The 15,205-nt window shown below is 36.4% G+C and overlaps 1 protein-coding gene across 1 annotated transcript; it reads right to left on the reverse strand.

Annotated features, from left to right (window-relative positions):
* Positions 1-671: 671 nt before the first annotated feature.
* LOC124630617 (vitamin K-dependent gamma-carboxylase) lies at positions 672-9,771 on the reverse strand. Its single transcript, XM_047164580.1, has 8 exons — positions 9,609-9,771; positions 6,355-6,510; positions 5,824-5,989; positions 5,049-5,234; positions 4,426-4,589; positions 3,692-4,191; positions 2,382-2,877; positions 672-1,990 (listed from the first exon to the last, which is right to left on the reverse strand). The coding sequence occupies exons 1-8, from the start codon at positions 9,769-9,771 to the stop codon at positions 1,620-1,622; spliced, it is 2,202 nt and encodes a 733-aa protein (XP_047020536.1). The 3' UTR covers positions 672-1,619.
* Between the last annotated feature and the right edge of the window lie 5,434 nt (positions 9,772-15,205).

Genomic DNA, 15,205 nt, shown 5'->3' on the forward strand with positions numbered 1-15,205 from the left:
GAACGATAAAAGGTGCCTTATCAGTAGCAGAGTACCTGCTGCGGCCAACTAGGTTTCTTTGTTGTTTTGATGGCGGGGTTGACACGCCAATGTTGGCATCATCTCCGGAGCGTTTCCTGGTATTCGAGGTTGATAGGGTCTGGGAGTCCGCGATGCTGCAAGCAACATCAGCGAGTTGGGAAAGCGGATAATTGGGGGAAAGTGGAGCATATGCAGAGATGTCGGGAGGATCGGGATCGGGGGGTTTATTTTGATCCATTATGCTTGTAAAAAACTGGTTAGTTACCGAAATAACAACACACCACTGGTAACAAACAAAAAGACAACACACAAACACAAAACTAAGTCACAAAAGTTCACCAAAACACTTAAAACAGCTGAAAATTCTAGGCACACGTGCTAACCAAAGACACTCTGTGGCGAGAATCAATTATTTTTGATAGTAGCTCCCGTTAGCGGTTTCACTGAAAGTGGCATATCTGTTATATAATTCAGCAGTTTCATTAGTATCCCGTGAGGCCTTCTGTATAAATCCCGATAAAAAAACCTTCCTCGACAACGGCGTTTGTTTGGTAAATTATTTGTCCAAAGTAGCGTATTACTTTATTTGAGCTATTTGTTTACAATTATCTACGCGAATCGGTCGCAAGCGGAAAAAAGAAAAGACAAAAAACTTCCAAACATGTTTATTTCGTACGTTTCAGAAAATACAAAATACAAATATTTTGCACTATTGGCAACACTGGTTCATGATGCGTTCACATTGTAGTGGCATTTGAATTTAATTTTTACTTAAGATTTTAAGGATTACATTTTTATTTGGGATTACATAATAAAATGACAGGGTGCTAATAAACGCTATTGCCTTGTCTACATAACAGAAAGTCGGATCGGAAATATGACGTTATATTTTTGTTAAGAAGACATGTAAAGACTGGCAATACCGTTTATCCCGCGTGTTCACCCGTACCCGCAGCTTACCGGCCTACCAGCCCGCGTGCTTTCAAATTCTTGTCACTGCGTGGATTATTTTAAGTAGTTTTAATTTAATTTTAAGCTACGATAACACATTGAGTCATGTAACTCACTTTGTAATAAATTATGACTAGTAGGTTCAATGCTACCTCAAAAGACATCACAATAACATGTATGTACTTATTGGTGGTTACCTACATTTATTCAACAGCGGAAGTTCTCCTATTTTCAGCAAACAATAGAATATTTTTTTTTGTTGACCGTTATTCGAAAGGTTAAATAATTCTGGTTCTGGCCCCTCCACATTTTTCAGGGAGCGCGCCTGCCTCGTTTTGTACATCCAGTACTAAATTGCGAATTGTTTCATTAAGACAATTTAAAATTCAATTAAGTATAAATAATTTGAACCTATAATTACAATAAGGACAATAAGCACGCATTATAGATAGTTTTTTTCTGATTAATGAGTTAAGAGAAAATGCATTTTATTCTATGTCCATCTCTTACAATTTGCCTAAGACTTTGATCCATACCTACTTAGCGTTAATTACTAACTATTCTTAAGAAATTAACGAGAATATAATCAAAACACAAAGGTACCTACATAAAGCATATAGCCATGAAATAATTAACCACTGAATAATTCAAGAAGAGCTACATTGTGAATATTTAAACAATTGAAAAACATTACTAACTACCAACTTGCCAAACACGAACATGTTGGTAAATCTTCTGAAAAGTTCTCGAAAGATCGGCAATTTAGTATTATAGACATTACTCTGATTCACATCAGTTGCATTAAAGAAAGTGTACATATAAAAGGCGGGATCTTTCCCGACGTTCAGAACTCTGTGGAACATTCCAGAATGCACGTGAATGCGATGGCCGTTGGTCAGCTTGAAGGACTGTCCTATTTGCTTTGTGGTCACCTCTGGTTCGAACACCACTTGACCTTCTAGGACGGTTAGCGTGACATTTTGAAGCTCCAGTGGAATGTACTTTTCTTGGTCGTAACCTGTAAATGTGCAGTAGGTATAGTAGGTAACTAAGCATTTACCTACTTATCTTTAAACATGCATTCAGACAGTCATTTGTTAGGTAGGTACCTAGTTAAGTAGGTGCATACTGATTCAGGTACCTACATAGAATCGCATGATGAGTGGCGACAAAAATAGACTGGACGAAGAGAGGTCAGTATATTTTTTTGAAAACATTACGTAGGCAGGTACCTAAGTACCTAAAAATAAATATGCAGTTTATTTATAAACTGTTTTTGACCATAAGCGACCTGTAATTTTGAATGTACAACATCATATCACCGTCGTCAGTCTATCTTTAATCCCAATTATTCAAGTGTTTTTAAATAAATATTTAGACATCAAATTTCAATTTCAATTCTCACCAACCTGGAAAATCAGCAAAGAATATAACATCGCTATGTTCACTCCAAGAATGGACTTCGCTTCTTATTTCATCCATATCCTTTCTCCAATGAACTGCTTCATCCAACAAGGGCATTAGATAAGGAACTTCAGAAAATGGGGACCACGATGCCTTAAGCAAATCCGTTTTCGAGTCAAACATTCTTTGGACGAATCTGCCGTTCATTGAGCACCAGATATCTACGTAGATGGATATGTTGTTGGACAAAGCCTTCGATGGATTATGCAACTTAGTTTTCTTCATTCTTTCTAGATTGTTCTTGAGACAGTGAGCGTACTGAAGGAGCATGTCGCCATGTTTGGACCATCTATCGTTGAGGGTGTACTGTTCAGGGTCGATGTAGATTTCCTCTTGTCTCTGGTTGTCCACGACCTTGACGACGACGGAGCTGATGTCCCATGTGTGGATCATCATGTCCCACGAGTAGCCGTAGAGGCCATTGGTCCAATTATTGTAGCCCTGGAAGAGTAACTTTAGATTTTTATTTTGTTTTCGTGTCTCTTTATATCTAGCTAGAATGTTGAAGATGGCGTTTCCGAAATAGATCTGATAGGTACTTACTGTGATTTATTTCAACAAATAAACTAAAAAGTATTTTTTAATTAAGTATGACCATTGACCAAATTCCCCGGGTAGTTCAAAACGGGGTTTCGTAATGCACGCTAGTGGCGATTCTAGGTCAAATATTCACAAAAGCTTTTTAGAAATTTCAGCGCTAAACGCCCACGCTTGCCGCCCACGGATTTAATACTACTTGCAGCTGAAATGACCCTTTTCATGTTCCCTTTTTTAGTTTTATGTAAGTTCGACTTCAAAGCAACGAGGGAATTCAGAGAATGTAATATTTCTATTTAGGAGTATTTTGCGTAGAGGTACCTACTAATACGAAAAAGGTTTTTAGATGTAACCGGCCATATACGGCTAAACTTAGGCGTATCTTCGGTTACCGTCGGTTAGAACTAGGTAGCCTTAGTTAGCCTTCAATAAACAGTTGCCACCTTATTGGAAAACTTGGTCTCAAAAAGAACCGGTTTGTAATTTATGTTAAGATTTGACCATTAAATAAATGCAAGCAAGATTATATTTTAATACTTACTGGCACTAAATCCATTACCATTGACAATTAACTACGACCTGACAATGATTGAGTTAAAGTAGATAAGTAAGTACTATCTAATAATTGCTTATTGATAAATAAATTATTGCCAACTTAACAATAAAATTAGGAATGTAAATATTTAGAAATCTATTCAATGATTGTTATTCAACTTACCTTTGTCATAAAGTGTGAATACGGCAGAAACGCTTGAATGAAAACGTATGACAAAATTAGGTATATTGTTACTTTATTTTTATTGCTATTATTTTCAATACTACTATTGGATTTTTCAGGTTCATTTATAGGTTTTTGTTCATCTATTTTAGTAATTTTGTCCTTATCTTGATCGAATACATTATCGATATTTGCTTTCTCATTGCTGTCATTTACTTTTTCATCAATATCAGTATTTGTTTCTGCAGTTTTGATGTTGTGTTTGCTTTTAGACGAGTCTTCCTTTTCAACGACTTTCATAGTCTCATCCTCTGCCTTGTCATTATCAGAATTGTTAATTTTACAGTCGCAATCGGATTTCATTCTGTACTGTTGAATTTTGTAGCAAAAACTACGCTTCAATTTAGTATAATAGTTGAAAGCGTATGATGCGATTGTTTTCGGCCAATCAAATGGATAGAATAAGGGCATTGTAGCCAGGCAGACCCATGGGAACATTCCTGAAAGAAAATATATTTTAGAACGTCTATGAAAACGTTAAAGCTGCCATCGATCTTTCTAGACTTTCAACTTAGGGGAAAATAATGGTCTGACCCATTAGAGAACCATTGAATTGAAGCTAAAAGCTCGTAGGTATATATTGTATAGCGAATGCGGTAAAGGGGCACAATAAAAAAGGCATCATTCCGTCATAAAACAACCCACATTCACCACTTTTATACCAAGCAACCAACCTATCCGAAACAGGCGACTGTTCATGAGATGGAACAATGCACAGAACACCATTGCCACGTGCCTGGTGATAGACCACATCATCCACAGAGCCACCGTCAGGTCGAAGACGAACACGAACCAGTGCACCACCAGGTAATCTGTCTGCTGGACCGTTAGGAAGTATCTGTGAATCATTTGTTTCTTTAGTAGTTAATACACGATTTTAGGCCTAATTGAAGATTGGTAAATGAAATGCAAATTCTGGTGGTGATGAATTGTAAGTATTTGATTATTTATGAATTACAAAACACGCACCAATTGTGTGATAACTATTTGGTGTTAATTGAGGTAGGTAGAGCACCTTTGAGTATCCTATCAACGACGTTGGTGCTATAATCTACATTTTGCTACTATTTTCTATGGTCAGTCTGACTGATTTCAAAGAACTGACTGCCTCAGTTAATAATTAGAAAAAAAAATGCGACCTCTTTAATCAAAGTGAAGGGTTTTCCTTTTAATATAGAAAGACGTCGACAGGGAAAGCAAAAATGGGGGAACAGATTTAGAAAGAAGCATTTTCATGATATAGATTTACATGTATTAAAACAATAATAGTTTTACTATAAATAAGCTTTAAACTCACTTAAAAGGGTCAAACACCCAATGTTCGCTAAGATTCTGGACGGAATACCCAGTAAGCCATTCAGCAGTTCCCTTCTTCATCCCAGCCATAAAGTACAATATAAAGAACTGGTATTTCAGTACAAAATAATTCCAGTATGGAACTGTAGGTTTCCGCTTGCTTGGGTCAAGGTATGCGTCCAATGACCTGAGAGGGCAAAAGTTTATTCATTTATGTTAAATTCAATTAAATATAGGAAGTTCATTGACACTATAATAGTCGAGCCTAAATGAGATATTTTTAATTCTACCTACTGTCGCTAAGACGAAACTGATTAATATTAGTTTTGGTTACAAGTCTAGGATAGGAGTCGATAATTTCGTAGGTAACTATATTTTGTGAGGTCAGTCTAAAAATTACGTACGTTACGTTCGTTACTGGCTCATAGTAAACTTTTGCTAGCCTTCACGAGGAACTATGTTTCTAAGAAAGAGGACTACGTAAAATGATGATTTCATTTGATCTCTCTCTTTCCTGCTATGTATCCTTCATGATTTCCTTATTATTCTTCTCCTCTTCGCTCTAATTACGACGTCACTTTCAGTTACTCCTTCATAGCCTTTAACTACATACCTTAATCTAGTTTTTGGAAGGGCCATAGATCTTCGAGATTCCTTTGGTAAAACATTCTTATTCGATACCGATACCGCTCACGGGAAGAACAAGTCATAATTAAAATACAAGACAAACAAGGCCTGTAGAGTAGATCTTACCTAACTTAAGGTCTAACTCTTACCAATAACACTCAGCCTCCGTACAGCTGAGCAGCAAAGCGACCAGTCCGAACAGGTAGCTGTGGTTGTTCCAGAAGGACTTCTCTATGAGGAGCAGGTACCAGTAGCAGATTGTGAACATCGGCGCAGTGATGCGGAACTTGTAGCCAAGCATTATGCATAGCGCTCCTAGAAAACAAGGGTCTATTTTGAGTGTCTTTCTTGGTGAAGATATAACATCTTGACAATTTTAATTGTGGCTTGACGGATTTATTATTTTGTGAGCAAAGCTTACTTACTTCACATTTTTAGTCAAAAGTCACTTTAAAATCGTCACCAAATCTCAATTGTCTTCAAGTTTAAAATATCTCAATTTTCGACAGCATCAGGTACCTACTCCGGAAAAAAACACCTAATTCCATAGTTATTTTCTTTAAAAGTTACGAACGATTGTATGAAAAGCTTGGTCGATTATTTCAGTCTGTCTGGTTTGAATTGAGGACCTCTTTCTTACCAACTCTCTTGTTCTTTATCGAACGATTGCTACCACTTACCGACCCACAATGCCGCATACACCACTGCCATATAAGGCATGCCGACAGCCGTCAGCCCCGGGAACAGCGGAAAATGGCAGGTGTTGGGGTCTCCCCAGCGCTTGTCCATTGTTGCACCGCCTCGCTCGTCAGGGATATCGAACAGCATGGCTAGACCTGTGATGGGTGTTAAAGGCACGGATTAGGGTGAAAACGATTGAACTTCTGTTATATAGGCTTGGTTAGGTTTTACTTATGTATTACTTATATTATTACTTAACTTTTTTTTTCTGATGCTCATGTTTTGTAGTCGTAAAAATATATTGGTACTAGCTGTTGCCCGCAACTTCGTCTGCGTGGGCAATATAGAATCGTCAAAATACTACTTATCCCGTAGTTGCATTCTTTCACGTGACAGTATAATTAGGATTAGCACTTAGCAGTCGCATAGATTCATTGATCAAGGTTGTGTTGTGGATGTGACCATTTATCTAAACAAAAGAAGTAAAGTTTGTGACGTTGTTCAGCCAATTTGGAAAATTATTACGTATGGTGCGTAAGTAATTTTCACAGGAAACAGCTATAATCTATGTCTACATGCTCTGAGTCTGACAAAGCTGTCATTTGTACATTTTCTGCAGCTGCTGCGACTAATCAGAAGCCAGAAAGTCTGTCAGTCTTACCATAATATGGATATCGTCTTGTATAGTTGACTGGATTGTAGATAGGTAGTCGCTCCAAGCAAAATATTGGTACTAAAACAGATTCGGTGACTGGAAGCCAACACCAACATAGTTGGGGAATAGCTGGATGGATGATAAAATGAGTCATCATCATCAGCAGGCGCATAGGGTAGGATAGTTTCACTTACTCATGGTAAGGCTGACCACACATTAGGCGTGCGCGATCCTTGGGCGTGTGAGTAGCGCGGGCGTCGCGAGCGCGCTGCGTGAACGTCGCGTTTTGCTGCCCTGCGGCATGTGTGAAGAGTGCAAGCGACGCGCTCGCGGCGAGCACGCGGCGCTCGAGTTGCGTTCTTACCCCTTCGCCCGCTATCCCCGCCGCCCGCTAAACGCCTTAGCAGTTAAACGTCAAGGAGAGCGGCGCGTGCGCGCCGCGAGCGCGCTGCGATTGCCGCAGGGCAGCAAAACGCGACGCTCACGCAACGCGCTCGCGACGCACGCGCGGCGCCCGCGCTACTCACACGCCCGAGGATCGCGCACGCCTAATGTGGGGGAGGCCTAAGCCGGGACTCCACCGAAATGTTTGCATTAGTTCACGAATAGGCAAAATGTACGTATCTGTGAGAGTCCACTTCATGTGTTCGTAATTGAAACTTGTAGTTTTGCCAAGATTTTCAGAATGTACGCTCGCAATTTGTCATTTCTTGGTGGAGCCAGCAAATCAAAAGAAACATAAGTGTTGTATACTGTGCGTCACTACCGCACACCGGAAAAATTTCGCTCTTGCGGAGGACGTTTATATACCATATTTTGTGTCACACGTAAACAGGACGACAGTAAGTATCCACCGAAACACTTTCAAAGATCTGATGAACGAACAAATCAGACCTGACTTGGTCACCTGGGGCCAATCAGAGCTCTATGAAGCGATAATACGCTTTGGCTCCTACTGTTATTGTGGTTTCTGAAAATTTATTCACCTCATTCAACGATGAATGTAATTCTGATGGTACTATTAAGAACACTTGCTTAGCGCAGAAGCTGACGTTGGCAGGTCAACTCTTTTGACTTCTCGAATAGGATATCATTGGTTTTTGTGCAATGCACACCTGCAATGCATTCTGGATTAGGATAGGATATAGGTGGATAGGATTTGCAACAGAGAACAATTCTGTCTTTGTGATTAAATGACATCAAACGTAGTTTTATATAAAAGGTGTTTTTTTTGGACTTGGCTCGGGTCTTACTGAGACTGTTCGTAATCGTGAACAGTGTATTTGCGATCAGAAGTTGAAAGTAAGCATGTCTCTGGTATGCGGCGCGTAATTTGTACGTTTTCAGACGCATAAAGCATTTGACGTGTGTATGGTATTAAATAGAGAGAGCTCCCATTTCTTATCTGCACTTTGTATCTGGGCTTGTTTTTAAAGCTACAGAATCCTACATTACCTTCCTCACGCTTAGCAGCGCTTGCGAGATATAGATCCTCATTTCTTCTACGATTAAGTTTACATATTTTGCATCAGAAAAAATAATTAAGGTCTACTTAATACTACTCACTCAAAGTAATTTGTTTTAAGGCCACCACATTAGTGGAAGATAAGCTAAACTATGTTTATGAAAAAATCCTGATATAAAGTCCATCTGTAACTTTAAATGATAATTAATTGTTCCACTAAAGTCATCATTTTTGACATAATGTTCAAAAAATAATTTAGATGGCACCGTTTTAAATTTGGCTGAGAACTATTAATTTTCTTTTCATCAAGGTAATAATTATAGTTGGATTTTGATGTGGCACGGCAAACTGACAAACACTATTGAAATGTCTATCGAAAAATTACACTACGTGTTAAAATATGGTGAATTACGGAAAATACACAACTCCATCTATTGAAATAATAATCCTCTATAAAGAATGTATAAGAAATGTATGGTAATATTGTCATTTACCACCTCGCTCCTTTGACAAATTTGATGTATTTTATTTACCACAGATGGAGCTACTTTAACCTTGGCTAAACAAAATTTTCATATTTTTTTTTTTCTTCCGAAGTTGGTGAAGGCGAAGGTGTGATTTTCTGTGTAAAGATTAATAATAGGCCGATCAACTAATATAAGTACAACATTCAAATGTACAGTTTTGACAAATAGATTGCGTGTCGTAATATTTTACATCTTGAATTCACAAAATTAATCATATCTTTTGATAGAGTGAATCGATTTCGATGAAACAAAAACTAAGTAATACCCCAAGTTACGTAGAATTTTTGTATATAAGCATTGTCTGCATTTAATTCGTAGATTTTACGTGAATCCCGAACAAACAAACAGATTAACAGACAAACAGACAAACAGACAAAAATGACAAAAATGATGGAAATGGGTTCTGTTAGTTATCCTTTAACATGCTGGCTATTTTTTTTGTCAATTTCTTCAATGTACAAAAATTACTTTTCTACAGATTTATTATATGTATAGATGTATAGATTGAAAGGCAATAAAATCACACAAGAAGCCGGTGCGGTTACTCAAACCAGACAAACGCGTAGAAACTCTTATTTGTAGAAAATAAGACACTCGGTAACTTACCAAACAGAATCCTGGTGACAGCCAAACTGGAGGAATCTTTAGGAGTATACATGTAATCCACCAGTTTATCCATACTCGCTTCCTTTATTTTGAATCCAAACTGTTCATAGAACTTCTCATCTACTTTTTGATACAGGGCTTGCATCTTTTCTTTTGCTTTCATATTTCTGTAATTTTTATAAGATATTTGTTTAGGTGCTTAGCTACCTAGATGTATTGGTTCTCCCAATGCTAAATATCTCAAAGAATCAAAACTAGAGGACAAAACATCGACGATAGTGAAGTTCTCTAAGTACCCTTAGTGCTTTCAGAGGATAGAGATCCTATCCTGAGTAGGTATGGTTATGACTCTTAAGGCTATCCCAAGGCATATAATGTACCTACAGGATAATCCTACTAACTCCTAACTATGAATGAATTATATAAAAACATACAATGAAACTAGCGGTAACTTATGAATTGCGTCATCATACGTATTGAAAATAATATTGATATCTATGTTTTTATGAAAAAAACGCGCTTTACGCACCTACATCAATATTTAATTTTGCACCTAATAATGCTAACTCTTGAATTGATTTAGACATCAATTGAAGAGTTTTAGTTTTCCTTATTTAACGTTCTCGTGGAAATTTACAGAAAACTATGGAAATCTATTATCTATCTATCACAGTATGTAATTAAACATGTAGGTAATTTACTTATAATAACTTAATTACAATGGTGCCTTCGGAGAAGTGACCGACAAGACAATTTTCATATTTGCTTCTTAGGTATAGTTATCGGCACGAATCTTGAGCTCTGACCTACATCTGCGCAGAAGTAATTTATTGGGTCCCTTTTGTGGTATGAAGTGAGGCGCGGGGGCGGGCTAAAGCGGTGATTGGCCCGCAGCGCATCGCGTCATAGCCGTCACTCGGGATTGGTTCTTTGCTAATAAATCACTTCTGCGCAGATGTAGGTCAGAGCTCAAGATTCGTGCCGATAACTATATCAAGAATTGACATTCAAAGAAAGAATGAGGTTTTATAAATAGGTATGTTGCAAAAACATAGGAAAACTACAGGGTGTGTTTTTTATGAAACTTGAAAAAAAAAACAATCTACGGAAAAACATGAAGGCTAATCTTTATCCATGTATGGGGCAGTCCCTTCGTCGATTGAAACCACGGCCGGCAGCTAGTTATGAATACCTAAGCATGCAAGAAAGACGGAGTAGCTAAGCGGTTGGCTTTAGTATTGTGTATTGTAGATTTAATTCCAGTAAAAAAATATTTTATGGACAAAGTGCAGTTAATTTTAAATGGAACGAATTCATACTTACCAATTTATAAATAACAATTATCACCGAGAAAAGCTTTCTCTCCGAATTCACAGAACCGACTGAAAGTAAGTTCATAGGATACAACATTCTGCACACATATTCCAGTTATTAAATATGAATTATGTCACATTAATTATGGGCAGAAATTAGTCAAACGGTGTGTGAACGTGTGTTCAATGTTGGCTTCGATTATGTTAATTTTGTAGTGGATAAGGAAATTTAATAATACGTGTAAACACCTTTTCAGGACAGATAGACAGGACAGAGAGAATAAGTAATACTCTCTCTCGGTAAATACTCTGCTGGGAAATTATTTTGCTCTTTCTTGACGACGATCCTTGCCTTCTTTTGAGAGTTCATCATCATGTATTGAATGTTTCAGCTGACTTTAATTCATCTGATTGAAAACTTCCTCTCGATTCTCCAGTCGAAGTTGCTGAACGTAGCTGGACTCCTTTCAAATCAGTGTTAACCAGTACAAAGGTAAAGGCAACTTTTCCTACAGTACTTTTACCAAGGCTTCGTTACTGATCTAAAAGGTATAAAGTATTATTAGGTAGTTTTGGTTTGCAGAAAAAGAAAATACCTAAGTTGTTGCTCCCATTTCAAATAGTTGTGAGTTAATATTGATATTGTAGTCCAAAATACAATCCCCCTCATCGCTATTTGTTTTTGTATAGGGAGTTGATAATATCCATAGTATGTTATTGTTTTCTGCTCTCTTTTTGAGTTATTGGCAGGAAGGAAAGTTTTTCTAAATCGTCTCCTGGGTTTTTGTAGATATTGTTTCCTAATCTCGCGAACGAAAAAGTTTTATAATTTGCACCAGTGAAACTAAATTAAAAATCTGTAGGACATTAGAGGTGATAGTTTCACGAAAGACAGTTAAAAACAACACATATTTGCTGAAATATTTATTTCTCCATTACAATATTCGTTACATGTTTCGGTTCCTAATAGACATTTATTATTGTCAATCATAATTCATATCATATCTTCCACAATTTCAACAAACTAATATCTAAAGGACTAATTTCGTCAACATTTGTCTAAATATACACATTTAAATATTTTTTGCTATCAAAAGGGCGTACAAGTGCGACAGGGCGTGCGAGTGTTTTTGGGCGAAGTTCAGTAATTGACGCGAGACAGTAAGCGTTGTTTGGAAACTAATTGATTCAGGCATTATAATTAAACATCTACTTGTAAGACATCATTCGAGAAAATTCTAAATACTCACAAATATATTTAGTGTTGGATTGACGTCAATGTTACGTCTCAAAATGTTCTAACCGATTAACAAGCGGAATAGGATTTAAGCAACACAGTTTGACACACCTAGTACAAATTATTTAATTTCAGATTTGAAATAGTTAAATCCAAAAAATACCTACTGCATCCAATTAAAATATGCATTATCATGATGACATTTATAACTTGGGGATACGACTAAAATACGTATGTAGGTGAGTAAAAAAAGTAAAATAAGAAAGGCAAAATTAAAATAAAATATTTATTCAAAATAAAATCAAATTAACAAAGGAACATTAAATTAAATACTAAATATATTTTTTAAATAATTTTGTGAAACTTAAAAAAAAACGACTTGATGAGAATTTTAGATGTTACACTATTTTACATTAAATTGGTTAATCAATGAAACAATTACAGCTTATTGCTAACTACACGTTTTTACAATGTGTGTTATAATTAAATATACAAGAATAGTCTCTTCAGATGGACAGAATTGTGATATTTGGGTAACGATACTTTCAATATTTTGTAATTATAATGGCGTCCACGGCCGTTTCGGCTACGGCGGCTGTTCTCACTTAAGGAGATCAGCCAGCTGCGCAGGACATATTATAGTGCACGAGCATTTGCGCAGACACAGGTGCACTCCCTATTCCTTCACTCTCATAGCCCGATGGGACGGCAATCCGACACGACCGGAAAGAGATCAGGCGCAGGACCGACATTAACGTGCTCTCCGATGCACGGGTGAATCAATCACCAAGTTCCAGACTACGGGCTGCTTTGTGAAAGTTTAAGAAAACCCACAAAGCGATTTCGGCCCGACCCGGGAATCGAACCCGAGACCTCGAGCACAGCAGCCGCGCTTGCGACCACTAGACCAACGAGGCAGTTGTAAGCATAAATAGAAACTGATATTCTATGTAACTTTGTAAGGAAAAAAAATCTAGTAAACTAGGAAAATAACTATACTCTGAAGAGACAATAAACTTATTCGATTACGTAGGAACTTCTACACATACCAAGAACATCTCGTTTATAATTTCGTTTATTTTAAATTAATTTCATCACTGTAAGTTACATCACAGTTCAAACTAAATTATATTATTACAATAACACATTTATTTTAAGGCTGGATTGCACCATTGTCCGCTTAAATATATTTACCACTAAATATGTTCCAAACGTATATTTTTGGCCATTTCAGCGTTTAGTAATTTAGCGATCAATGGTGTAACTAGCCCTAAATATACAATAACACATGAAAACATTTACGTAAATACCATACATATTAACTGCTCAAAAGTTAGGTGTATTATTTGTAAGAAGCGTTATTATTTATTAACTTTTCGATAAATGCTGTTGATTTTTAACTAGTGCTGATCTTCTGAAAAATATAGAATTAATAAAAGTAGGTAAATAGATCCTTCATGGATAGAGCAGATAGTTTAATTTTATAGTTCCTTTTACTTAGACCGTTTAGTAACACTTATAAGCTTCGTACAACAATAATAATATACATTTCACATAGAATACTGACTACACGCCGTACACTCTAAAACAATAACATTAAAAACATATATAATTTAACCAACAATGTATCCAGTTTATATGACACAAGAGATCACTATCCGTTCACAATCATTGATATTATAACGTAATTTTATAAACACATCACTTTTTTACAATCAAACGATGAATGTAACACCTTATTATATCCAATTTAGGGTCGGTACACAATCGAATAAATACTGAAATACAATTAGATTTTAATCAAATAATTAGCGGTAAAACTTGTTTACTGAGCAAAGGCTGTAATGCACATTTACTCAACATAAAAGTAAAATAATGATTATATACCTTTTTAACACAACAAGAAAAAACTATTTGTGATTATTTTTTTTTGCGAAGAAGAGCAATATTTAATTTACCGTTGACGTCATAGTTTTTTAGGGTTCCGTACCTCAAAAGGAAAAAACGGAACCCTTATAGGATCACTTTGTTGTCCGTCTGTCTGTCTGTCTGTCTGTCTGTCTGTCTGTCTGTCTGTCTGTCTGTCTGTCAAGACCCTTTATCTCAAGAACGCGTGGACGTATCAAGATGAAATTCACATGAAATGCTCAGGTCTGTTGTCCCTTTAAGCTGTGAAAATATCAAGCTTCTAAGCCAAGCCAATCAAAAGATACAACCGATTATGTCGATATTTTCAACAAATTCTCGACACTCGCAAAGGAATCAAAACCTACAGGGTACTTCCCGTAAACTCAGAGTCTTGAAATTTGGCATGAAGTATTGTCATATAATGCAAATATAGGAAAAATTACGAAAATCTCATTTTTTTAGTTATATAATATAAAAAAATATATTTTAATAAAATGAAACTTACTACCTTATTTCTCACGAACGAATAAAGGTATCAAATTGAAATTTATACCAAATACCTAAGTCTATTGTCCCTTTAGGCAGTGAAAAAAACAAACTTCTAAGTTAACGCGATCAAAAGATACAGCAGTTATACCGACACCTTAGACGAATTTCTGTCACACGCTAGGGAATCAAAACCTACAAGGTACTTCCCGTGAACTCAGAATCTTGAAATTCGCCACGAAGCAGCGTTATATAGTACAGATAAAGGAAAAATTGCGAAAATGATTAATTTGAAGTTACATAAAATATTAAAATATTATTTTTGCTTACACGACATAAAATATTTTTTTAATAATTATAAACTTACTAACTACCCTTTTTTACATGAACGCGTAGAGATATTAAAGTTGAAATTCATATCAAACACTTCTTAAATATAATTGCCACTAAACTATGAAAAATTTTAAATCATTCAAAGGTCATTGGGCACCTTAGTATGAAAACCATACCCACGGCGGATACGAACGAAATATAGCACAGTATAATGATAAAGGCTCTGATTTACTATGGCATTAGTCGCATCTATGTGAACCGTGAGAATCTAGAGAAAATCAGGTGTAAACATCAAATATTTTCCTCATTTCAATGGGGAA

The sequence above is a fragment of the Helicoverpa zea genome, chromosome 5 (assembly GCF_022581195.2).
Source record: "Helicoverpa zea isolate HzStark_Cry1AcR chromosome 5, ilHelZeax1.1, whole genome shotgun sequence".
NCBI classification, from domain to species: domain Eukaryota; kingdom Metazoa; phylum Arthropoda; class Insecta; order Lepidoptera; family Noctuidae; genus Helicoverpa; species Helicoverpa zea.

What these genes read in the sequence shown, in the direction of transcription:
- LOC124630617 (XM_047164580.1), bottom strand. Translation starts at nt 9,771, where the DNA reads ATGAAAGCAAAAGAAAAGATGCAAGCCCTGTATCAAAAAGTAGATGAG. An exon ending in GTATGCGGCATTGTGGGTCG is followed by an intron (nt 5,990 to 6,354) that starts GTAAGTGGTAGC and finishes CTTGTTTTCTAG; the next exon opens with GAGCGCTATGCATAATGCTT. An exon ending in ATTCACACTTTATGACAAAG is followed by an intron (nt 2,878 to 3,691) that starts GTAAGTTGAATA and finishes TTACTCTTCCAG; the next exon opens with GGCTACAATAATTGGACCAA.